General features: G+C 40.0%; 3 protein-coding genes across 3 annotated transcripts; 1 reads left to right on the forward strand and 2 right to left on the reverse strand.

The window, feature by feature from the left end:
• The first annotated feature begins 697 nt into the window (after positions 1-697).
• On the forward strand, positions 698-6291 carry si:ch73-54f23.4 (zinc-binding protein A33). Its single transcript, XM_038711068.1, has 7 exons — positions 698-834; positions 1018-1090; positions 1286-1381; positions 1597-1830; positions 2547-2569; positions 2776-2891; positions 2973-6291. Exons 2-7 carry the CDS (start codon positions 1025-1027, stop codon positions 3524-3526), a joined length of 1089 nt encoding a protein of 362 aa, XP_038566996.1. The 5' UTR covers positions 698-834; positions 1018-1024; the 3' UTR covers positions 3527-6291.
• A 1547-nt stretch (positions 6292-7838) lies between these two features.
• On the reverse strand, positions 7839-24024 carry si:dkeyp-77h1.4. Its single transcript, XM_038711069.1, has 11 exons — positions 23636-24024; positions 13848-13913; positions 13522-13542; positions 13112-13381; positions 11715-11835; positions 11387-11562; positions 11000-11142; positions 10354-10501; positions 9934-10115; positions 9734-9826; positions 7839-9009 (listed from the first exon to the last, which is right to left on the reverse strand). Exons 2-11 carry the CDS (start codon positions 13891-13893, stop codon positions 8335-8337), a joined length of 1875 nt encoding a protein of 624 aa, XP_038566997.1. The 5' UTR covers positions 13894-13913; positions 23636-24024; the 3' UTR covers positions 7839-8334.
• On the reverse strand, positions 16249-18362 carry LOC119897398 (THAP domain-containing protein 1-like). Its single transcript, XM_038711071.1, has 2 exons — positions 18041-18362; positions 16249-17531 (listed from the first exon to the last, which is right to left on the reverse strand). Exons 1-2 carry the CDS (start codon positions 18252-18254, stop codon positions 17185-17187), a joined length of 561 nt encoding a protein of 186 aa, XP_038566999.1. The 5' UTR covers positions 18255-18362; the 3' UTR covers positions 16249-17184.
• Positions 24025-25440: the final 1416 nt, after the last annotated feature.

A 25440-nucleotide genomic window follows, 5' to 3' on the forward strand; every position in this document is an offset into this window, starting at 1 on the left:
AATTGCTACTCATGCTTCCGTGATTTCATGCAGCAGGTCATTGTATTTTATTGAATCATCCTGTCAGTGTCCCCTCCACCTGCCGCATAGTGTAGTGCACTGAGTTTGCTCAGCCCAGTCACTTGTCAGGACCCAGCAGCATGAATTATAGATGAGAAACATTTGCAGAGATCATGGTGCTTCAGTGCACCCACACCCATAGCCAGACCCCCCCCTCCCCCGTGTGTATGTGTGTGTGTGTGTGGGGGGGTGGGGGGGGGGGGGCTATGGGTGTGGGTGCAAGAAAGAGGTACAGATATAAAAAATTTAGATAAGTGGACAGACCCGAGACACTTTTTTTTTTAGAGAGAAGAGGCTTGTGGCTGGGCAGTGGTGTGCAGATATATTCCTAGAAGGGAAGACAGAAATGCTGACTGTACAGACAATATGAAACCCAGCAGGGCACGGATAGCTGAACAGCATCTTTTAATGCAGCTACCAAAGGAGGATCCTCTCACATCCCTCAGACATTAGAGAGCCACCTAACAAAAATAAACATGCATCATCTTCCTTCCAGGCAAAACAACTGATGTTACAAAACACAATATCTCACTGAGGGGCTGTCTTTCTCCACCACCAGATTCAGCTTTGTTTCCAAAGACCCTGGCAGACAGAAATAGACTCCTATGTGTCTGCTGCCATAAATCGCTGCTGCCTGCTGACCAGCCAGCCAGCAAGCCCTCCTGGCAGCTACAGTTACTTGCCTCCCTTCCACTCCTCCTCCTTCCCAAGTCCGGCTGTGGATACTGACCTGTGCTTGTTAATACGTTTCTCTTGTTAATTTTCTACTTGGATGTATGTCCCTGTTTTCATCATGCTGTCATGTGTGTTTCCCCCCTCTCCCTCTCCCTCTCCCTCTCTCTCTGTATTGTTTCATTTTTATGTCCTACAATTTGTCCCTCCCCCTTACTCCCTCCATCACTTGTATTACACTTTATTGCATGAGTCTTCCTGATTTCTGTTTTGTCCCATTTGCAGAACGGGAATGTACCAAAACCACACCAAAGACTCCAACAACAACTGCAATAAAAGCCTTCTCTGTGATCATAAGGTAAGCTTCGTGTTTTATGGTTTTCACCTGCTGCTACATTTAGAACAGCTAATATTTTCTCTTAGAAAGTTCATATTTCATAGGCATAGAAATTCAGTTTGTAGGCTATTAAATCAGTAACAATTCTATTCCATTCCAATTATGTCTCCTGTGTGTGTGTGTGTGTGTGTGTGTGTGTGTGTGTGTGTGTTACAGGAAAAGCTTGTCCAGGCTATTAAAAGAATCAAGCACGAGGTAGATGAGTGCAGAGAAGCAGAGAGAGAGACGTACATAGAGTCAGTAGAAGTAGAGGTATTGTTGCTGCATTATCAATCCTCATCTTTCTTTTTAAATACACTATTTTCATACACAGTAATTCCAGTTTAACACAAATTAAATGAGTATATACGCATAACAATTCTGCTAAAGACATTTTTGAAAAGGATTGTCCATATTGTTATGTCTACACACTACATTTTTTTAGTCACATGATAACTTACATAATCTTTTCCCATCCCGTCGAACAGAACTGTTTTGATGCCTTGGAAAGAGAAGTCAGAGCAGAGTTTCAGAACCTCCATCGTTTCCTGGATGAGGAGGAGTGTAAGGACCTTGAACGACTTGGGAGGGAGAGACAGAAGCAACTGAAGCAGCTGAAGGAAAGAGAGAAGAAAATAGCAGATCAAGGGAAAGACCTGGAGAGAGCAATCACAGTTCTCAACAGCAAACTGGCTGAAGACGACAGTCCTAAACTGCTCAAAGTGAGGAAGCGTTTTCACTACAAAAGAACATCTGACTTTCACCAAAGTTTGGCTTATTTTTTGGCTTGAATAAAGCCTACTGTAGCTATACAAATGTGGGTTGTGGTGATGGGGAAGATGTAAATTTGGATGTTGAGCTAATGTGTGAGCGAGGACAGAGAAGGAGCTGGAGAACAGTTTGGCCTAGCTCCATAAAACATTCTGGAAACCTCTTCACACAATAGCAGAGCCGTGCATGGATTTATCCAGGGTCATGCGATCATTCCCATGGGCCCGGGAATAAACATTACTTGTGATCTGTCAAAATAACTGTCTAAAGTTGTTCCTCCTGTTTGGACTCCTTTGAGCTGCTGGGAAACAATGTGACTCTGCAGGTTTGCATCAAAGGGACCCAATGCCAGAGCTGCAGTGCAGTTCGCTGCTCTGTGCCTCTTCATTGGCACTTATGTGATCAATTATAGACACTGATTGGCTAAACAGTTGACTTGCCTGGTTTTGCAGGTCAAAATCAATTTCTCATTTAAAAGTGAAAGGACAAAAGGCAGTCAAGGCATTAGTCAGCAACTCGGAAGGGGCAGCTAGTCTGTGGGATGTGGCTTGCATTTGGAGTCCAAACAAAGACAAATGTTTGTGGTAATGAAACATTTCTGTCATTTGAAAGGGCTGTACACTGTTATTTTAACCAACTACTACCCAAACTGTTTCTCTCATTGCAGGAAATCCAAGATCTCATAAAAAGGCAGGTTTTCTCATAGACTCTTTTCAATAAATTAACAGTTTCTATTTTCCCCACATCTCATTAATCTTGAGTGTACTCATGCTTGGCATTGCCTCTCATTCCTGCACACACATCCATCTCCATTATCCCCACTGTGGTGCGTCTACCAGGTTGACACTCTACCGTTCATCATTCAGTCCTCCCCTCTTCCCATTTTGTCAAAGCAGGTCTCAGGTCAGCTTTGTTCTTCCAGCGGAGGTGGACACGGAGGTACGCTCCGGCCAGTTTGTGGGGCCCATACAGTACAGGATATGGAAGCGCATGAAAAGCTGCCTTTACCCAAGTATGTTCATATATGTCAACTGATACACAAACATGCGAAACAACTACAAAACTCACCTTATTGATCTCCATTTGCCTACAGATATTACATCAGTGACCTTTGACCCTGAGACGGCCCACCCTAATCTATCCCTGTCTAAATCCTGCACCTCAGTATGGTTTGAGGAGGACAAGGACACGACGGATTGCCAGGCCAACCCACGACGGTTCCACTATTATTACTGTGTGTTGGGCCATCAGGGCTTCACCACAGGACGACACTACTGGGAGGTGGAGGTGGGACGTAAAACAGCGTGGAGATTAGGTGTGGCACGAGACGATATCTCAAGGGGGGAGATGGCTGCTAGTGGTACATCCAGTGGCCTCTGGACCATGGCCCTGAAGGATGGATCTGTCGTAGCCTACACTGACCCAAAGCCCACTAAGGTCAACGTGTCTGTCTCTCTTGTCCGCATCGGTGTGTTTTTAGACTGTGAAAAGGAGGAGGTGTCTTTCTATAATGCTGTTACCATGGCGCCCATCTACACCTTTACTATAGGAACGGTCATGGGTCCTCTATTCCCCTTCTATAATCCATGTGACTTGGATGACGGGAAGAACATGGCGGCAATTAAGATCTTTAACCCTTCAATATAATAAGAGACTGTTCTCACCAGCTTGAACACTGATGGTCAGTAGAGCTGATATTTACAACACAAATTGTTCATTTCGTATTAGCAGAATAATCATTATATTTAGAACTGAAACGATTAGTCAGTTATTAAGCTAGTCAACTGAAAAAAATTAATTAGCAAATATTAGGATTATTAGAAGAATAGTTTTTAAGCAAAAATGTCAAACATTGGCTGATTACCGCTTCCCCAATTTGAGGGTATGCTGCTTTTCTTTTGTCCTATGTGAAAATGAGTTGAATATATTTGGGTCTGGAGCTGTTATGTTGGAAAAAACAAGCTATTTGAATATTTTTGTAAATTTTTGATGGACATTTTATAGACAAAATGATAAATTTATTAGTGATCGAAAAGAATGGACAGATTTATCAATAATGAAAAATGATTGTTAGTTGCAGCCCTAATTATATAAAATACTTGCAAAAGAAAACGCCTTTCGCCCAGTGTCAGCTGGTATATGCTCCAGCCCCCCCCGCGACCCTGTACACAGGATAAGTGTTTGACGATGGATGGACTTGCAAAAAAAGTGTTGTAAATAGAGAAAATCCACTTTCCAAAAAACTGTTACTGTAACTACAAATTAATTTTCTGTTTAAAGTATATCTTCTTCTCTTACTGTGATTACTTGAATGGTTTAGAGTTTGAGGAAAATAAATGTAGTATATATATATATATATATATATATATATATATATATATATATGCATGATAAATCTTGAACTGGTGTAGTTGTATTTGAAAAAGAGTTCAGGAAAACAAAGCATGTGGAAGGTCGTAATTTGCAGCCAGCCTGGAGCTTCAGGGTCCATGGCAGGTGTTAACAGCATTATGATGTTACTGTTTATAAATATCTCTCTTGTGTCTGTTCTGCTTTGATGTGTCCTGGCGAGGTTATGGAAGCTCAAAACGAGGCAGTGGGATTAGTGGCACGCAGGGCCTGAGGGGTGAGAAAGTGGCGCGTGACACTCAGAACAAATGATGGCTGACATTGAGTGAGATGAGTCACTGAGAAGGAATGGGCAGCTCTGAGACAGAACTGTCCTTCTGCAAGTCTTCTTGCTCGGCGAATAGGAAAACAAACACAACAAGACAGAAAATGTCATAATCGCTTGTTTATTCTTAGTATTCCTTTAGACATGAAATAACGAAAAATCAGTTTTCTTTACAAAACATCTGTGTAGGTGTTGTGCAATAAGGGAGCACGGAGAGAACATGAGGGACGTCACACCACACCCAGGCCAGAACAGCAGAAACAAACAGAGAGGATCAGGGCAAAGACAACTCACATAGTGCAAGAGGTCCCGATGGTATTAAAAGCAGTGGTTTCTATTAGTTGGTTATCAGAGGTGGGTTTGAAACCATTTAGATATAATAACTCCAGTTCCACTATAGGCTGAGCCTTCTTCATGATGCTGGTAATGTGTAAACCAAAGGCTTGTCCTCCCCACCACCCACTATCTGCCTCTCTCACATCCCTACTCACTCTGAGTGGCTTGGTATTATAATCACTGACAATATACAGTAGTGGTAGTGCACAAAAAATGCTGTTTTAGCAGTCTCTCATCTTACCACAACATGACCCCCGAGTGTTGCCCACACAAAGCTTTGTCATTCGTCTGCTGCTGTCATGAATTCACTCACATACTCCAATTGTGCCACACACTTGATAAATGAAATGGTAAAACATCTTCACTTTACAAAGAGAGCACACTCAGCATTCTTCTGAGTAGCATATCTACCACACATTATCATCATAAGCCAGTCACTGCTATCACTTTGTTCAGTCAGGTGTACAAAACAGCTTTCAGTGTCTGTGAATACCATACCTATTAAGGAAAAGGTGCCATCAGGAGTGTTGATTAATGAGAGAATACAGGTCAACTATCCAATATACGTGTTAGGCACTAAACAAAGACAAGAGTCAATCAAATATCTCAAAGTTACACTATCTTTTACAATAGTTTGTGGCTTTAAACACATTCACACTCATGACAGCACATGTTTTCTTTATATTGCAAGACAATTTAAGCAGGCACATGAATACCTTACTCACAACAGATGGAGAAGCACACATATACATACATACAGTTGTTTTAATCTGTACAAACTGCGTATGCATAGACTCAGCACACACAAACACTCATAAACCAATCACACGCACACATTATGTGCATTATAGGCGCACACACACTTAAACACAGAAAACCTGAACACACAATGGTCGCAACATTAAAACATCACTCCTTTGGTCACACACACAGACACAACTTTAGGACAATAAACGCCTGTTACTCTGGACATGTTGTGGGCATGCTGCAGTCAATGCTTTAGGTGACACAGGTTAAACATTTTAATACCACATGTAAATACTGTGAGAGATGTTGTATGCTTTGAGTATCATCAGGTTGGAATGGCAATAAGAGCAGATAATTGATCTAAAAAGATCTCATATAGTCTTGATGGATTTTTACAATATTTGGTTCTTAAATTCAATAGTTTTAATGAATATTAGTGTTTATAGTATATAGTACTGTATGTGTATATATTTTATGTTCTGGATTTAAAGTTGGCGAGTAGTTTCTTTATTTTTGAGTATAGTATAACAACCATTCTATGCACTAAGAACATTCAGGCTTAAGGGGGTTAAAGTGCCGTACACATGCAATATTTACAAGGCTGGAATGTGTGTGTCTGGTTTGTGTATATTGTATAAAGACAATTTTCAGTATTGAAAAAATGGGTTTGTGGTTCCTTCACAGATCCAGGCTAGAAGGATGAGGCATATCCAGTGTCGTACATGTTCTACATTAGAATGCCTTTGTTCAAGTGAAATACAACTGAATATCTAATATTAAGATCCAGTAATAAACTGGAAATGTGTCCAAAACATCGAGGCCCCTTGATTTAAATTTTTTTGTTTGTTTTAGTTTATATATTATATTTATTGATCTTAGTATCAAATCTGACATCTAAATGTATCTAGTCATATGGCTTTTTAAAAGGTAAGACATCGCCTGATATTAATTTACTTGTAAGAAAAACCTATAAGTCAGGAAAGCTAGTAGGGCTGAACTCCAATAGTCAAAGATTCAATGCTTCGATGGGCGGAGCCTGATTCAGTCTCATGGTCGAAGCTTTGTAGCGAAACAAGGATCATGCTATTTTGGCGATATAGGGGTGCTCAAACTTCTGATTTTACATAGAACTACTAGTTTTCTCCCAATAAGTTAATATACAGCATATTACAGTATACAATTCAACATTTAATGCTGTAAATAAACATGTAAAAAGAATAAAACTTTCAGTAAATGTTTTTAAAAGTGCGTAAATAAATCTAAAATTGTAACCCTAACCCTGGGTCGTCAATGTGCATGTGTAGGCGTAGCGTGTGTGTGTGTGTGTGTGTGTGTGTGTGTGGTGGCAGAAGAGGAACACTTGCTGAAGAGACTGAGACCCAGCTTCACTGGTGTTGTGCTGAGTTTTCTGCACCTCGCAGACTTTCGGATAATTTATCACTGTTGATGAACCACACAAAGAATATTTGATCGTTTTTAAATAGCCGGCTACTTGAAATTGACCCACGAGGAACAGTGATTTGCATGAAGTTGTCGGCAGCAGAGCAAGCATGCAAAACTCACACAAGACCGGTGAATGACAGGCGAGAGAGAAGATATCTTCATTTTAAGAAGATAAAAATGATGAAGGAAAGCAGAGAAAAGAGGAAGGAATGAGGGGGAAGGATCAAGGAAAGAATGACAGACAAAATAAGGTGGGAAGGATAAGAAAAGAAGAAGCAAACAAGCATGTTCTCACTATTTGAACTTAAAAGATGTTTTCATTCAGTATTTCACCTTTGTAGAGCTCAATGTACAGTGGGAACATAGCGGTCCCAAGTGTCTGGAGTTGCTGCTGGCATGAGCTTCAAATTAAACTGCAGGAATAATGGGCTTTTTACAGAGCCACAGGGAAATCCAGATCAAAGACAGTAAAGTGGTTGATCCAGACTTGAGGGATCAGTCTGCAAAACACATTTTAATCATCTGAGATATCCACTGGGAGTCTGAATCTCAGTCTCAGAGACTATAAATAGTGAGGTTAGTATTATTAGTATGGTTTCTTGTGTGGCTAAAGTTGTGCTTTTTTCTATATGTGAAAATGTATTGCAGATGTTTGAAGGCAGAGGACTGGCACAACTGATAACATCCACAATTCAGCTATGTACAAAATGCCAACAACTGAGTGTTGTTTGTGTGAGCAAAAGGTCTTTCATTTCCATTTTGATGATGTCAAATCAGAAGAATGACATCAGGCATTTTAATTTAGGTTTGAGATGAAATTGGCAGAAAATGTCATGCAGTTGGTTTTATCCACATGCTGATACAGGAACAAACATCTAAATGGGAATTTCTAGTATGGTCTAGTTTCAATGAAATGTTGTAAACCTTTTTGGCTAACTCACTGTGTTAGAAAAGACCTTATGTTGACTTAACATTGTAATTGTAGTGGACTTAAATGTTTAACAATCAACAACCGCATTTGTTGTGTGAAGTTTTTCTGAATCAGAAAGTCTCAAAGATTACGTGTTAGTTATAGACAAGTGAAATATTATTATCAAGTTAAAACTGTGTTCAGGCATTAGACTTGTTAAACCAAGGTCCTTGCCCCAGTTTCAGTGGTTTCTTCATTATTTGATAGGGGGTGTCTGATAGTCTACAGTGGTGGTAGATAGAGAAAATCTGTGGGGCTTCTCTTGGATTTTTTCAGGGGAAGTTCTCAGGTGGTGGTGGTTGAATCCTCAGCCATAGTGCCGTCTTTGGTGGCCTCCAGTGCGGCACCACTGGATTTCAGCTCCACTTCAGGGGTTTTTGGGGGAGCCGCTTTTGGAGCTGAGCCTCCAATAATATCAGCATGATCTGGGCTTGGTTTGGAATCCGGGCCTGGCTCAGGTGTACCGTTGGTAATAGGGGGCTCAGGTGTGGGAGTCAGGGCACTCTTACTTTCAGGTGTTGGAGTGGTGGCTTTTGGAGCAGCTGGTTTAGGCTCCGGGCTTGGGATGGGAGCAGGCTTCAGATCAGCTGGACTCCTGGCCTTGGGCTCAGGGCTCGGGGCTGGGCTAAGCTTAACATCTGCTGGTTTGGGCACGTCCAACTTTGCTTCCACTGGCTGATCAGGGGTTGTTTTGGCCTCAGGTGCTGGGAAGGCTTTAGTTTCAACTACAGGACTGGGCTTAATTTCCATAGCTGGTGGAGCACTTGGCTTGGACTCAGCAGCAGATGGTGGACTTGGTTTGGTTTCAGGGGCAACAGAGATGGTTACAGCCACAGAGTCTGAGATTTGATCAGGGGCATCAGTGTCAGTGTCCAGCGGGAGGGCGGTGTTAAAGCCAACTCCAGAGTCACTGGTCTCCAGGTTGTCAACCCCGACCTCTTTAGAAGAGACCTCCAGACCCTGTTCAAAGAGACAACAAGGTAAGGCAAGTTTTTTCGTGCAGCGCTTCTAAATAACAAGACAATTCAAAGTGCTTTTCTTGAGAAATGAAAAGGTGTTAAGACAAGATATAACAGACACACAAGGCAATATAAAGGGAACATATAAATAGGATTTAAAAAGAGTAAAAATCATTTTAAAAATACAAGATAATAATAAGCTAAATTAGAATAAAACAAGGGAATAAAAATCACAGCTTAGGCTACAGTGCAATGCAAAATACCAATGACTAGTCTGAAATTTAATTTAATAAAAAGGCAGTGGCAAACAAAAAAGTTTTAAGCCTAAATTTAAAAGAACTTAGAGTTGGAGCAGCTCTCAGGTTTTCTGGGAGTTTGTTGTTGTTAGTTTTAACTCTGGGGACAGAAATTAGACCTGTCCCAGAAGACCTGAGAGGTCAGCATGATTCATAACACAGCAGCAGATCAGAGATGTATTTTGGACCTAAATCATTCATTGCTTTATAAAACCAATAGTAATATTATAAAATCAATTCTTTGTCACACAAGAAGCCACTGCAAATATCTGAGACCTGGACTGATGTGATCCACTTTCTTGAGGACTCTAGCAGCAGCGTTCTGAATAAGCTGCAGCTGTCTGAACGCAGAAAACAGCATAAAAATGGAGACATTATTAAAACTACTCAAAGACTCAGAGTTAAGACATATATATTACATATCTTTACCTTAATGTCTACCTCAGTGCTCTGAGATTTCTCAGTATTGTCAGCCTGGGAATGCTTAGATTCCTCACTGAGTTTGGTGATGTTCTTGACCACCTGTGAAGATGCACGCAAAACAATAGTCAAAAACAATAAAATTCATTATATCAGGATACACATCATCATCATCACCACATTGTCAGTTGTATATTTGTCCCTCCAACCTGTCTGAAGGCCTCTCCCTCATCTTCTTTGCTATCTTTCTGGGCAATCTTCTCCAGGGCAGCAGCCCTCTTGGCCCTCTTCTTCACTTTGATCAGGCAGGACAGCAAGCAAACCAGCAGAAGGAAAACCAGCAGGCCCAACAGGGCAATGATCGCCACATACAGTGACTCCAGCTTGTAGGCTGCATGTAGGCATGGTGGGAAAGGTGCAAGAAGGAGAGAAGTGGGAGAGTAAATAATTCAGCTGACCTTTCATTGGCGTGTTAAAATTCTATTGCATGAATACAGTAGACAAAAGAAAGGGATTATCCTTTCTTTTTACCCACAAAACAATTATTTAGGCCCTACTATGTTTTGAGCAGCAATTTAGCCCATTTTTAAATCATTCCTTCTCAGCATCATCCCCATCCCCATCCTTACGTTGTACTTGCAGGTGGATGCTGGACACAGTGAACCCCAGAATGTCAGTGATTTTGAACTGGCCTGCATCTGCACCCTTGACCTGATCCAGGACAACCAATGAATCCTCCAAAGAGAGACGGCCCTCAAGACCCAGCTCAGTTTGGGCCTAGAATGAAAAGACTGACATTGAAACCCTTAACTGCACAGCAAAGAAGCTGAATGAATTGAATTATTTCATTTAGTTGACTAATGAGAGCCTAACCAATGAAAAATCACATTAAACAGAATGATTGTGCTGTGAGAAATAATGCCTCTGCTGTATTAAGTGTATTAATATTTTTGTTTCAGATAGGGTAGCCCACTGCTACAATATGAATTTGAAACCTATTATTAACCGCACATATTATATGTTCATATAGAAAAGCATTCATTGTACATTTTATAATATATATACAGTACATCATTCTTTATATATATTTTTTAATCGGTTATAAATGAAGTGCAACCTACAGCAATATCCCCCACCTCTGTTTTAATGGTGATTTAGTGATTTAAACGTTAAAGCCCTTTTGATAATAATATTTTTTTTTGTCTATATCTGCTGTAAAATACAGATAATAATCACAATGGTGGGGCGAAAAATAAAACAATAGGCTTCAGTTACACTTGTAAATTCTCCCTTGTCCAGCAGCAGACGGGGTGTAGGGTCCTTTTCGGGTGTGTAGTAGAGCTGGACCAATGAGCTGTTCAGTATCAGGTTGATTTTCAGCCTTTTACCATACGGCAGGGTCACAAAGTGTTGATGCTCTGAGGCACAGACAGGCAGAGGAGAAGCAAGGACGTACAATACATCACAGCTCTGTTTACAGGCCCAAGGATCATATAAAATGCATTAGCCTGCTTGAGCCCATTAACGTTTTCGACTGTAAAAAGCCATTAAGGCAGACAAGAGGAGCGTTATAACTAGAAAGGAAACAACAACATCATCCTGACGGAAGGTCAAGCATGGGAGAGGATAAAATATATGATCTGTCTTCATTTGGGCTCTCACCTTTGACGTTGAGACACACTTTCCTTCGGATAACACCTTTGCCATCCCTGATATTGTAGCTACCTTCGTCCGCACCAGTGACAGCACTGAGGGTGACGTGGCGCTCGCTGACACTGATTCGACCCTCGTAGCCACCCCTGGATATCCCTGTGCTGGTCAGCAGCACAAGACCAGGTCTGCAGGAGGTAAAGTCAAAGAGGATGAACTTTCCCCAACCTTTTCTTAGTAGGTCTAAGACATGTTGTCCCAGTGCATGTACATCATGGTAGGAAAATGTCAGTACTGATTCTGTTGGGGAAAAATATCAGTATAATTTTGCTGACTTTACCTAGATGTCAGGTTGGCCTCCACAGCAATTGGCTTGTACTCCATGGTGATGGGAGGAGTCACCCCTGACAGCGGAATATGGTAGTTGTCTCCATATTTAATAATCTGCTCATTGGAGCAATCTAGAGGGTAAAAGCAGGGTGGTTAACAGCTTGTTCTTCAGTAAAAAAGGAAGCAAGAGGTTTAATTACAGTACAGAGGAGAGAGAGAGTTTATTTGCTGGGGGTGAATGAAAAAAAATATAGAAATAGAGTTTAAGTGAGAGAAAGGACAGATGGGGTGAAGGGGTGAGGGAACGAGAGGACGGGGGAATGGCTTGACAGATGTGGCAAAAAGGGGGGCAGATTGCACAGAAAGTAGCACTGATCCAAATATATCAGGGTAACTGATGAAAGGGTAGAGATACAAACCAAATAGAGGGGAAGACTGTAAAGACAAGATAAAGAGAGGGAAACAGCAGGAAGGGAAGGCGAGAGGAGTGGGTTGGTAGTTAAAGAACTGCATAATTACTGCCTGGCAGCTCCTGCATGCACTCACAATCTGAGAACACACACACACTCATCACCTCACGACACATTACTCCCTCCATATAGCACATCTTCCACATATTGCTACACTGCAGTCGCCTTTATCCATGCTGGGTTTGAGTCCACTCCTCCCTCTGAGTGTTTGAATCACTCCCTCCTTCTCTCATGTTTGTGTGTGTGTGTGTGTGCATGTGTTTGTGTCTAATCTCATCAGAAGAGTCCAGAGTCAACACTGCTGAAACTTGTAACGCTGTGAGGACAAACAGGATGTGTAACTGAGAGGTTTATTCGGCTGCTGACTGAATGATTAAAGCAGGAGAGATGACAGCTCTTGCACTACTCTGACTGATCAGATATTAGAGGCTTATTCTTCATGATGGGGTTGTGTCTCTGATGTCATCCAGCGTTGGAGTAAGTAGTCAAATCTTTTACGTAAGTAAAAGTAACTATGCCACAATGTGAAAACACTCCATTACAAATAAAGGTCCAGCACTGAAAGCATTACTTTATTAGTACAGAAGTATTATCAGCAAAATGTACTTAATGTATCAAAGTATTAAATGTAGAAATTTGGCTTATTGGATTAATGAACATATGCATTCAATATATCGAATATATATATATATATATATATATATATATATATATATATAATACTATTAAATGTATAGTTTATAATTTGGACCTATCTGTTTAGTGTCACAGACGATGTAAACCAAAAGGAAGTGGCACTAATATGAATTTGAATTTTATGAATTTGAGTTTTCCAGCAGATTTTAAATTGGTGTTTTGAATTGAAATCCAGATTCTGCCTGTGAGAGTGTCAGCCATGAATGAAGTTGTGCTTCATTACACTCATGTCATCAAGTACCTCGGACTACAAGAGTAATGCGTCTGATGTCCTCTGGCTTGTCTAGATTCTTGATGGTGTACACGCCCTCGTATCCCTCATCTACAGAGTTTATAATGAGGTGTTGGGCGTTGAGTTTGACCCGATTGTTGACCACAGTGTCTCCCCGCATCAAGACTAGATCAGCTGACCTCGGAGAAGACCTGTTCCGAAATGTGACCTCTGAAGGAACTGGAGGCAGCATGATGTGGAAATTCTCCCCATGGAACAAGGTCACTGAGTCCTCTAAGACTTAATGATGGACAAAGGACAGAGGAAGCATTGACAAACACGTTAGAGGGCAAGAAAAGTCAACAATTTATAAGTGATGAGAGAAAAAGTCAGAATTATATCTGATGCTATATATGATGCACTGGCAAACTATGTCTTACCTTTAACGGGAGCAGAAAGAGCTGTATACAAAGAGATACCAGTAATATTAAGACTCTCATCAGTGAAACTGCAATCAGTGTCTGAGTCATGTCTTCTCTATTAAAACAATTGTAGATCAGTCTAGACATATATAACATAGTTGTCTATTAGAAAAATTCAGAGTTCCAGTACTTTCAAACTCACCATATACTTTTAAATAACACTGTGTTTCCTGAGAAAATAATACAGTGTTGCACGAGGAACACTGAACACTTGCATTGGCGGAAAGAGAAAATTTCCAGATCACTACGGTAGGAAACAGCATTACTAATTTTTCTTAACATACCTGTGGTGAGCAGAAAGCTGAATGCCATCACACTGACTTTCGCCATCCTGGCTGATTCTTTTGTGTCTAGACAGAAAAAAGGATAATGTATGTTCATAGAAAGGCAACATTATTTTATTGCCCTTAAAATTGTACATACACTGTATCTTACTTTACTTTTATATTTCTCTATGTTCTAAATCAGTAGAGAGGGGTTATTAGAGGACATCTAGGTGACAGATATTGCTCGACCTTGTTGAATATTAATATCAGTTTTCAGTCACGTGACATGCATTGTAAAAGCAAAGGTGAGTACTACCGTTAAGTAACGTTAACACTAGATCACGGTTTGCACTGCATGCACAGATGATTCCTGGGAAAATAGAGAGCCAGATAGCTTTCCCAAAGGCCCAGAGAAAGAGATCTGTTGATGGGCGTGGTGTCCTCCCCCCTGCCAAGTTTTCACCTCCAACCCCAGATGAATGCACATCATTCTACAAAATGTTTCATCTATCTGAAGACACTGAATATCAACCTGTAAAAAGCCCCCATTTTGTCTGTTGTCCCTGGCCATGAAAAGAGGTACATACCTCGGGCCATGCAACTGAACATCCCTGCACCCCTAAGCAAATATCTACAAGCCCGAGTACATGTCACTGTCACACCAAGTGCTGCAAGTAAAGAGTGAAGAGGTTTTTACAGGGTTAAGCATAACAGAAGAACAGGTCAGTCAGTAAATATGATCAAAGATATGAATGTCAGGAATATCACAGGCACCAGTGTAGAAGAGTTATCCACAGAATTCAACATTTCTAATGATTTGAATAAATGTTAATTCATCATTGTTTATATTTGTCACATATTACAAACTTGTTGCATGCAATAGAAAGGAAGACGTGACTTCAATCAAAATGTGCCAAGTGGTTTGACCAGAAGGCAGGAAGGGTGACTGCATTAAACATTAGTGCTGCCTGCCACACGAGTCCTGTGGAAGCAGCAGTCTCCCTGCTGAAGAACCTGTGGCGACCCTGTGGCCTACAAGGCCCCAACCAACAACACACCACACTCACTCAGGTATTTACATCCACACTGGATGAGAGCAGCACAAAAAATACTGAAATCAGAATTACCAAGTAGAAAAAAAAATTACATCTTCATCTACAAAACTCATCTTTCACAGCATAGTAGACTTATACAAAAGCACGCCTTAAATCTACGTACCAACCACTTGCAAAGTAACAGGTTTCAAATCAATCGGTCATGCAAGTAGTCCACGTGTAGATTTAAGCATTTTTTTTGCCAAATGTTGTGACAGGTTAGTATTTTAAGGATGTATGAAAAACCTTTCTGCACATCACCATGTTCCCCCTCCCCATCACTTTTGTGATTTACATCCCCTTACATTCTCTTGCTGGTAAAATACAAATGATTAGGATAGGGCTGCAGCTAGTGATGGTTTTCACCTATAATCTGTTGATTATTTTCTGGAGTAATTGATAAACTGCTAATTATTAATAAATTCAGTCAGAGGAGTAAAGAAACCAGGAAATATTCACCGTTTGAAAATAAAGAATGTGGACAAGAATTAGTCAAAACAATTAACTGATTATCAAAACAGTCAGTCATTTATTAAATAGTTGACATTTATTTCTATCATTGGATACTTAAGGTGTACACGATTTTTTCTGTTTTCAGATGGGGCAATGAACACGCAAGTAAGGTAGTTGAGGAGTATGCCAAGACAATGGAGAGCCACCAAACAAATCTCTCTATCAAGGAAGGGAGGACTGGTCATCAACCCTAAATACCCATGGTTAGGGGCAACCCCAGACAGCATTTTAACATGTGACTGCCATGACATGGATGTGTTCGAGGTAAAGGCACCCAGCAGCCTTTAGAAGAGCACTTTACTGGAGGAAAGCAAAGAGGACAGCACATTTTGTCTTCAAGAGGTTGAGGGTAAGCTTTCATTGAAGAGGGACCATCAGCACTTTTATCACAACACAAGCGAGCTACTGTGACTTTGCTGTCTGGGGACTAGGGGGTGGAAACAAAGGGGAAATCTACATTGAGAGAATACTGCCTGATACTAACTTTTTTGACACCATATGTAAAAAGGTACACGCATTTGTCCAGAAGTGCATCATTCCAGAGTTAGTAGCAAAAGTGTTTACAGGTCCTATTCTACCATTATCACATACCACCAAACCATCTGAAGGCATAGCCTGTTACTGCAGGGTCCCTGTCCTGCATATTGACAATAGACTTGAGTGTAAGTAAGGAATCTGTAAAAGACAGTACATTCACAAAAGTTGCTTGAAACTTAACACTACACATTTGAAGATGTCAAGTTGGAAATGCAGCGAGTGTATGCGGGAGATCCAAACAAAAGAGGGATAACAGAAAAAAACTTAACAAAGTATAAGTTTCAATTGTTTTATTCAACACAGGCCACATACTTTATATATAAATTCAATTTTTTTTTACAAAAATGTTGACATAAATAAATGTAAAAATATATAAATATGTAATAAACATTTGCAAGTTATACAACAATAGAACTGTGTAAAACACACAAAAAGCAATGTTTTTTGGCAGGTATATACATGTGCATTACCCTGGATTTGTGTTGTGCAAATATATTGCAGGGAAAGAGTATTTGTATATTATATAATTGACAAAATATAAAAGAATAATAAGAAATATGTGCAATATGGCAGTTTGTGAAGTGATATATATTTTTGACTTTTGTATATATACAAAATATTTACATTTTATTTACATGTGCAAACATTTACAGTATGTATCTGTGTCAGTGGGAGTCCCGTACTTTGTTAATGAGACCAGAAATAGGACACAGATTATTTTATTCCATGTATTACTTGCTTTTTTTTCCCTAGCTTTTTTAGAAAACCGTGTTATTGTCTGGAATTAATGACTGTTGAAATTATTTTTTTAACTTTGCAAACAAACATCAAATTAGTGATTTATCAATAAAAGTATGAATTTATCAGTGACATCTCCCATCATTATTTCATTGATGGAAATAATCAATTGTGTACCAACACCCATTTTAATGTTTGGCCCAAAGGAACAACTGAGGGAGCCAAATTTGTCAATGCACAGCACACATGGGCTATTTTATCTAGAGGTGTTAAGACCTTTTGGGTGTTCAGCTTCACACATTTGAATTCCGATTGTACTTTGAAGTACGGTGTATCCATTCCTTGCCTCACCAATAACTCTCTCAACATGGATCCGTACTGATGCAAGTCCTTGTGTGGACTCCAATTCCACAGGACCAAGATGCTTTTTCCCTTTGGTAAAGGCTGGGATCTTAAGCTCAGCATTGTACAGATTAATCAACTATCCCTAATTTAATATTGTCTTTCAGCCTTTGATTTTCCTCCCTGAGTTCATTACATTCCCTTTGTAATCTTTCCATCTTGTCCTTACATGGTCTGTTGTCACACTGTTGTTCTTCCTCAGCAAGTGTCGCCAGCTCAGCATCAGGCATTGATGACAGTTCTAGGAGGACATCCACTGCATCTTGCCTCTTCTTCTCCTCCACCCTCCTGTTCTTCATTCTGTTGTGCTGCTCATACCTCTCAGTGTCTTTCTTTCTTTTCCTCTTCTTAATGGCTGGGGTGTGTGTGAAGATGGATGGTACCCAGTCAGGGGACAACGGGTCATCAGATTTAGTACCTATAATAAGAGAGTTTATGTGCAACAACTTAAAAAAAGAGCCACTTATATATGTGATATCATTACTGTAGACTAGCTAACCCCTCTCTCTCTCTTAAACAAATGCTAACTATTCAAACGGAAAGTCAAATTTTCCTTTAATTATTTTTTTATTACAACCTCAATTCCAAAAAAAGTTGGGATGCTGTGAAAAACGTAAATAAAAACGTGTTAAGACTAAGTATCAGTCTTAACACAAGCCTCACATATTGTCTTTGTTTTACATTCAGCTGAATATCGGTGTAAAGGGATTTCCAAATCATTTTATTTCAAATACATTTTGAGTTTACTTGCGTCTACACAACAACCCAACTATTTAACTTAACGTAGCTAACTTTAACTCAATACGACCACTGCAGTTGGTCGCCTCGATAAACAACAAACTATGTCAAACCGTGTTTATGGCAAAAAATACAATAATTATTATACCTGTATATAGGCTACTTGTGTTTAACGTTACTTGAGCTTACCTTTGATGAAGTGTTCGTTGCAAATACGTGTATATTTGGACGGTTGCCACTGTTTGCCCTCCCCGGAGACAGAGGTAACGTTACGTTTAATGGCACAAATCCACAATCTCCTCCTCTCTGGGTTTTCTTTATCGGACGGGATTCTATAGAAACACAGCCCAGGCTTGTCTCCTCTTCGATTAGTGCACCCGACAGCACAACAACTATCCGGCATTTTGGCAACATAAAAGCGACAGACTCAAAGTAAATGTATCGCTTGTTCTTCCTGGTTGGCGGGCAGCTGAAAGTCTTTTCTGACCTCCAAGGGGCGTGTCCCTTGGAACGTGATGTCATGTGATGATGACTGAAGCACCTACCGAGGCACACACGCATTGCGCTCCACACTCTTTGAGAAGCTCAGTGTTTCTTAGTTTGATCTTGTCACTTTTAATTTATTGAGAGACAGTTTGGGTCCGTGTACGTTCTAATTTTGACTGACGTTTGTTTTTTCGTTTAAACCACAAAACGAAGAAACGGGGAAAAAGAGCCGTTCTCCACTTTTTGGTTTCTGAATCCAAAAACGAAATTACGACTAAACCAAATTCAAATAATGGTCCGCTTTTGGTTTTTTGAAATTCCTATTTTTATTTCTCCGTTTGAAGATAGACGTTAAGTAAAGAAAGACAGGTGGGCCAGGTGACCCGGAAGTAAGAGTACAGATATTAAAATAAAAGCCAAGCTTTTAGAACGGCTGGACCTGTAGCATTATGCAGCACTAACATTATACCAGGGTGATGTTAGATGAAAATAAATAAATAAACCTGGACCGAGAGAAATACGTTAGCAACAGCAGTTGATTACATGCACTATAATATTGTGCATTTATTCATGTAAACAGCAAGAATCACGTTTTTTTAAACACATTGTTTGGTGCAGTACAGTTGGTAGGCTAATATAGGTTAACCTAAGAAATTATTTTGTGTGCAGAGTTGTTACTGTCAGTGCTATATTTTTAATATTAAATTCATATTTTCCACCGTAATGTACCAAGCTGTTTCCCCTTTCTACCAGCAGGTGGCAGTATTAAATGAAGGTCTGTACTGTGTCTTTATTAAATGTTTTGAATCCAGATTACTGATATAGATGGATTTATTGTTGTTAATTTCATTTGGTTTTTGATATTTATGTTTTATTTGCAGCCTAGTTATCATCTTCATCATTCACCCTCAGCCCAGAGTTAAACCTGCATGCCCTTCTGTTCTAACCTGGTTCTAACACTGCTGTCAGCTTCTCAGCAGCTCTGACAACAAACTCACATCAGAAATGTCCTAATGTAGGCCATCTGGCCAAAAGAAGGATTTACCAGTATGCTACATAGCCTACTGTGTGAATCTTTCTTCTCCATACACATTCCAGTGTGTAACATACAACACTCCCATTGTGTCAAACAGGAAATGTCCAGAACAAGAAGGGCTGCAGGGCAAGCGTGTTTTCCCACAAGACCTGACGGTTTCTGAGAAGAATTGTCCTTAATGGCAACACTGAGGGGATTATGATGAAGTGAACTTCGTTCTGCTACACTGAGACAACACATCAAGAGGGTATGTGCAAAAGAGATTTTGCTGCAGTTTTCATTTACAAAGACTGGGAGCAAACACCTGCAGTGCTCACAGTCACACTTTGCAGTAGCTAATAAACAAGCAGTAAAGATTAAAGTGTCTCATTGTAACAGAGGAGACATCATAAGACATCCCAATCCTGTAGGAAATGACGAAGCATTAAGCCATCTTCAATGTCTGCCACCTGTCTGTCTTTTTATATGTGCGATTTGAACATATTTGTGAAGAGCAACAGCAGAGGGGCCATTTTCTCTCATTGTTTAATGGAAATAATTAACATTTCACAGTGTCATTATCTGACCACCAATGTTGCTGTTTCACCAAATCCCTTGTACAACCCTCTGCATTGTGTCAGCAACATCAGCGCACCACACTCTGGGCAAAAAGCCTAAAAGCCCACTGATTTTATTGTATCTGAAACAAAATATGGAGCAAAGCTGCGTCACACAGAACAGTGTCTCTTGGCAAACAAACCTTTAGTGTCCTTTGCTACAGTTATCTATATAACTCAGATTACATTGTAATTTTATTACTGCAGTCCCCATCCTTGTTTCGGGAAATTTTGCTTTCTTCTCAGGCGTTGAACCCTCGTTCGAGGACACTGCATCATAACCTTCAAATAAAAATACTGACTGTTGACCCCTGCAGCTGTCAGCGTTTAATTAATACAGCAATCTGAGATGTGGGCTTGGTTGGCTCTGAAGAAAGAGAAAAGGGAACCGTGTCCATCTGTTTGTCACAGCAGTAGGCCTCAAGGAGTCACCACAGCCAATCTGGTGTTTCTACGCAAGATCTGTGAAGCAAGAAATCTAAAATCTTCTCCTTCATTTCAGTGTAATTTTGAGCATTTGAGGCCACTTTAAGGGACGCCTCATTGAGCACAAAATGCAAGCAGATGAAATCACATGCAAGCTATATTATAAGCGTATTCACACAATGTCCTTAGGGCTGCAAACCATGGGCCATAGACAAATATGCCATCTGCTATCCTTCCCTGCCTCTCTCTCCCTTCACTTTGCTTCACTTTATTTTATCTTGTTGGGTTCTCCAGTTGTTCTTCCCTCTTTTCTTCCATTTTCTCACTTCTGTCACCACTCACATCTTCAAGTAGTACTTTCTACCACAATCACAAGCCTGTTCAAGTACTGGTCCTCTTCTGCTGCCTTCCTTAACTTTCCATGCCCCTGTTTGACAGCTCCGTATCATCTCTTGCTTTCTTTCCACCACATTTTGTCTTCTCAGTATGACTCCTCTCAACCCAAATCTTCCGCTCCCTACTCAGGGCATCTATCTCATTTCCCTTTTTCTTTGCATTTCTCCCTGGATCTCTTTCTACATTTATTATGTCTCTTTCATCCTCTCCTCCTCCTTATCTTATATAATCGAAGTCAGTGCATCCCACTCTGAAATCAAAGCCTGTGCCTGTGTTCCTTCTTACTTCAAACTCCCTACTTACTGGAAGGACAGACAGGTCTTTGTCCCTGGGCTTTAAAGAGGCGGAAATGCCTTCAATGACTGCAGATGTGGGGAGCCTACAAAGCAAACTCTGTCTTTACTCTTCATCATTTGTATTTCATTTTCACTTTACTCCTTTCCATTGCACAAGTGATGAGGATAAATGGCTTTTTTTTCTATTATTATTATTATTATTTCAGGCTACAAGTGAGCTTGTCGTGAATTTATGTGGTGGATTTTCTCTCATGGAAATATAAATCAGAAAATTACCATAGAGACTGGATAAAAGTCTTACAATAATTTATTTACAGGAATAAAAAAAATGAGTATGGATTCTAAAAGAGCTTAAGAATCAGTAAATTGAACAATAATAACAAGTTTGGTATGGAAATTATAATTCAGATATCAGTCAATATTTCCTTAAAGATATTGCTTCTGGGGCAATATGAATTATAATTTAACCTATCTATATTACCTTAGTTCCTGGCAAACCGAGAGGACCTCTCTCTGACAGCCCTTTCTCTCCTCACTTCACTTTTTATACCCAAATCAACGCACATGGCTCAAATTTACCAGCATCACTTTTTGACTCCAATAGAATTTTCCCAACAAATGTTCAAACTTAGTGATAAATCAAGTTATTAAATAAGCATGCCTTTTTGGCTGCATGCCTGGAAATTCCTGAGTGTCCAATTCCCTGGAATAATACTTTTGTCCAGCACATCTGTTTAAACATGCAAACTATACATCTAAATAGAGAGAATCCTTAATCCTTACATATATTTTCAAATGGCATAAATGTAGAAACATTCTTGTCTTATTCAAATGTTTAAGTCTAATTTAACCTGTAACCTTTCTGTTAACTCTGGTTAAACTCCCTTAGGCCTACATCCTGTCTTCTTGGCAACAGCCCTGTTAATTTGTTCTTTTTCCTAAACTGTTGTTAGCTACCCTGTTCTCAAATCATTAAACCCTAAATTCTTGTCATCTACACAAGATGACCAACACTTAAAAGTTAATTTCAGGCCAGAGTCCCTATAGACACGAATGTGCATGCACATACATTTTGTCTGTCCAAATATGGAGTTTTACAGAAATCATAAACGGGGTATACTATTTTCAAAGCTTACAAAATGTACACTGATATTTAGCTGGCTTAATTCCCTACAAGCTCAAATGCACATTTACAGGTGCAGATGTACACACAGGCATACTGTACATTCTTCGCAGTGCTCTAGACATTTGTAAATAATGAGGCTTCAAAAAGAAGGGAAAAAAAGGTTTCTAGAGACAGACATGTTAAAATGGCTGAATGTTTACTTTATCCGCACCACTTTCAAACAAATATGGGGTCTCCCTTTGCCGAAATGAGGTGCTTTCAAAATTTTAACACTATAAATGTCCCACTTTAATGCATCCAAACGTCCAAACTGGTAACCTCTGCATCAATATCAGATCAGCACAGCAAAAAGGCATGATGCAGGGAAAAGAGGCTCAAACAAGCAGAAAATCTTGTCTAGACAAAACTCAAACTTGTAATTTCTAAAGTTTATCTTTGGTAGGAAGCCTGTAGCTGACCTATTTTCCTCCAAAGCAGGCTGCAGTGAACTAAAGGATAAGACAGGTTTCCACCATATTGCATTGCACCTGTCAGATTCATTAAAATCACTAGACATGAGGGACGGTAAGGGAGAGGGTGGTGGAGCCATGTGCAGTATTGCCAAACACACTAAGATAAGAGCACAGAAGACGTGGAATTTGTCTGTGGTAAAGACGAGATTATAATATTGTCTCGTGCTGAGGCCTTGATGCTGCTCTGGCCACAACATATGAACAGCACACTGCAGGTGGAGGCAACACAGCCAGAGAGGCTGGAGGCTGCAGCCTCAGTAATGGATGCTATTAATCTTTGGTGTTATAATAAGTGTTAACTGTACAGAACATATAGCCTATTGGACCATATAACTTCCTTATATGAAGAGAATCCTTAGGTGAATGAGATTATATGAGAGCCTATATACTTTTCCTATGATGATAATAATAATGGTAGTAGTGATAATAATATTTTCAATGTTTTCAGTTAAGGTTTATTAATTACCGGCTTAAACTGTTTTAATTTAAGCTGTTCACATAGGTATAAGGCAATAAGAAACATCTGAGATCATCTTGCATCTTACAAAATACATCTGCATTTATTTTTGACCTTCTTAATCCCACCAGAAGGCTGAGAAGTGAATGATTTGAACCTAAAATACCCAGTGAGGCCGTAGCCAGCTGCATTCCGGGACTGTTCAGTCAGTAAAATCACTGATGAACATATTATCACATACTTTCCTCATTTAAAGTGTAATGTATAGTTGGTGATAAACCTCACACTTCACAATCTAATTAGGCTAATCAGTTATCGCCGGGCCGGAACAACCGATAAGCGCATCAACCAAAAATCTGCAGAATTTAACCCGTCACGCACCAGACAAATGTAGGACAACACATGCACACGCATGTTAGGAAAAGAAAATCACCGCTCAGAAAGCTCGCCTACCTTTAATTGGCCGGTTGGAGCTGAGGTGCAGTCAGCGCAGACCTCGGGATGCTTTCAGGGGTGAAAATCTGTGAGAATGTTGCTGTTTCCTCCCTCGTCGTCGTCTCCCTCCCTCCCAACTTCGCCCCCTTCAAGAGCAGCACTTCACGACTCGGGCTCAACATTTGGAAGATGTTCAGAATATGTCGGGCTCTGCTCACTGTCGGAGCCGCTCGACTAGTGTCGGGAAACACCGGCCACCCTTTGCCCCCCAAATTACACCTATGGTCATCTGATAGTGAGGAGATGGGGCTATTTAATGAGCTATTAGACAGGCAGTCCGCAGAGGATGCTGATTCAGCACAGAGCCTCGCGTCCATAAACAAATTAAGCCAAGAAATGACGTGCAAAGTGAGTGATGCCTTGATGTATTGCTTCGTTCATAATTTTCTTCCAAAATAAAAGCATTTATTAGATTGTTTAAAAAAAGTAAATTTCATTTCATCTAGCCAATAAGATACCAGAAATAAATGAATAATCAAATATGCACATTTCAACTTCCTTCACTAAGTACAAAAAACACAAAATCTAACTTTTGTCATGGCTCAATCTTTAAATAAAAAATGTCCAGGGGTCTCATTTATAAACGGTGCGTAGCCTACGTACAAAACAGGGCGGAAAATGTTCGTCCTGTAAGTAAATTCTGAACCATGCCTATGCATATAAAGAGGAGAAATGAGAAACGTCGACTCATGTGGCAGAAGGATGGAATGGTTTGAAATGAATAGGCCTACTATTGTGTAAAATAAATCGAAATATTACCTCTGAGTATTAGAGCCTTTCTGAATAAAAAACACCCGTTTGATTGACTTTCCCTAAAGTGCGCAAAAAACACACAATTTAAGATAATTTGCAGCGCACAAAAAGACATATTTTGGATAATAAACACAAACGGAGATTCTGTTTCTGCAAAAGAACGCCTCAAATATTTTGTTACACTACATTACATTACTACATTTAAATTCAGTGAGTCAGTCGAGCAAATACGAGTGCAGTTTCATATTACCAATTGTTATCACATGTTCGTTGCCTACCTAAAACGCTATGCGCCAGCGTGTGGCTGTGATGCGCTGCTTGGCGTTACAGACAGTAACACTATTTTATTTAAGAAATCTTTCAGTGTCATATCCAACAAGTCATGTTTCTTTTAACTCATCAGCAGCCTCATTAAGTGAGTGGACTGTCTGTGTAGCCTAAATGAGCTAAATGTTTAAACACAAGCGGAATACATTCGGTTTAATCTCTTTTCAAATGGGGAAATCCTAATTAGTACCTGTGTCATCCCGTCTCCCTCCAACCAGTGACGTCACTACTTAGGAGGTTTACCCGTTCTTGAAGTGTGCCCCCTTTCCTCCGGTGCACAAGCGCTGTGTGAAAGTGCGTTTTTTACCCACCAAACAACATGCTTCAGTTTCAGTTTTATAGGCATCTATGGGCGTTTGAAGGATCGGACATTGAGCTCCCTTCACATGCGCCTCATTTCAAGTTGATTGTGATTTATAAAGGGAACCTGCTTCCAAGTGTGCGTACGCACGGTTTTATAAGTCTGAACACTTTTTGGTGTACTGCCATTTTTGGCTTTTGGGAGCACGTATAGGTTTCTAAGCAGTTTTATAAATGAGACCCCAGATGTGTTGGAAAATCCTCATGTGTGCAGTAAAACCCAAACTCAATCATTAAGACCTCTTGAAAAACAAAAAGAAAATTCAAGAACCAAATCTGAGCCTCAGCGATCCTCAAGCTAAAGGACTACAAGAGTAAGTATT

The sequence above is a fragment of the Micropterus salmoides genome, unplaced genomic scaffold, assembly GCF_014851395.1.
Source record: "Micropterus salmoides isolate LMB-PRFRI ecotype aquatic unplaced genomic scaffold, ASM1485139v1 Ms_hic_scaffold_11, whole genome shotgun sequence".
In the NCBI taxonomy this organism is placed as follows: Eukaryota; Metazoa; Chordata; class Actinopteri; order Centrarchiformes; family Centrarchidae; genus Micropterus; species Micropterus salmoides.

Coding starts and splice junctions, on each gene's coding strand:
- si:dkeyp-77h1.4 (XM_038711069.1), bottom strand. CDS start 13,893: ATGGCGAAAGTCAGTGTGATGGCATTCAGCTTTCTGCTCACCACAG. Junction 13,543..13,847: donor CAGCTTTCTGCTCACCACAG/GTATGTTAAGAA, acceptor CTTTGTATACAG/CTCTTTCTGCTCCCGTTAAA. Junction 11,563..11,714: donor GAGGCCAACCTGACATCTAG/GTAAAGTCAGCA, acceptor TACCTCCTGCAG/ACCTGGTCTTGTGCTGCTGA.
- si:ch73-54f23.4 (XM_038711068.1), top strand. CDS start 1,025: ATGTACCAAAACCACACCAAAGACTCCAACAACAACTGCAATAAAAGC. Junction 1,382..1,596: donor TAGAGTCAGTAGAAGTAGAG/GTATTGTTGCTG, acceptor CCCGTCGAACAG/AACTGTTTTGATGCCTTGGA. Junction 1,831..2,546: donor ACAGTCCTAAACTGCTCAAA/GTGAGGAAGCGT, acceptor CTCTCATTGCAG/GAAATCCAAGATCTCATAAA.
- LOC119897398 (XM_038711071.1), bottom strand. CDS start 18,254: ATGCCGGATAGTTGTTGTGCTGTCGGGTGCACTAATCGAAGAGGAGAC. Junction 17,532..18,040: donor CAACGAACACTTCATCAAAG/GTAAGCTCAAGT, acceptor CTCTTATTATAG/GTACTAAATCTGATGACCCG.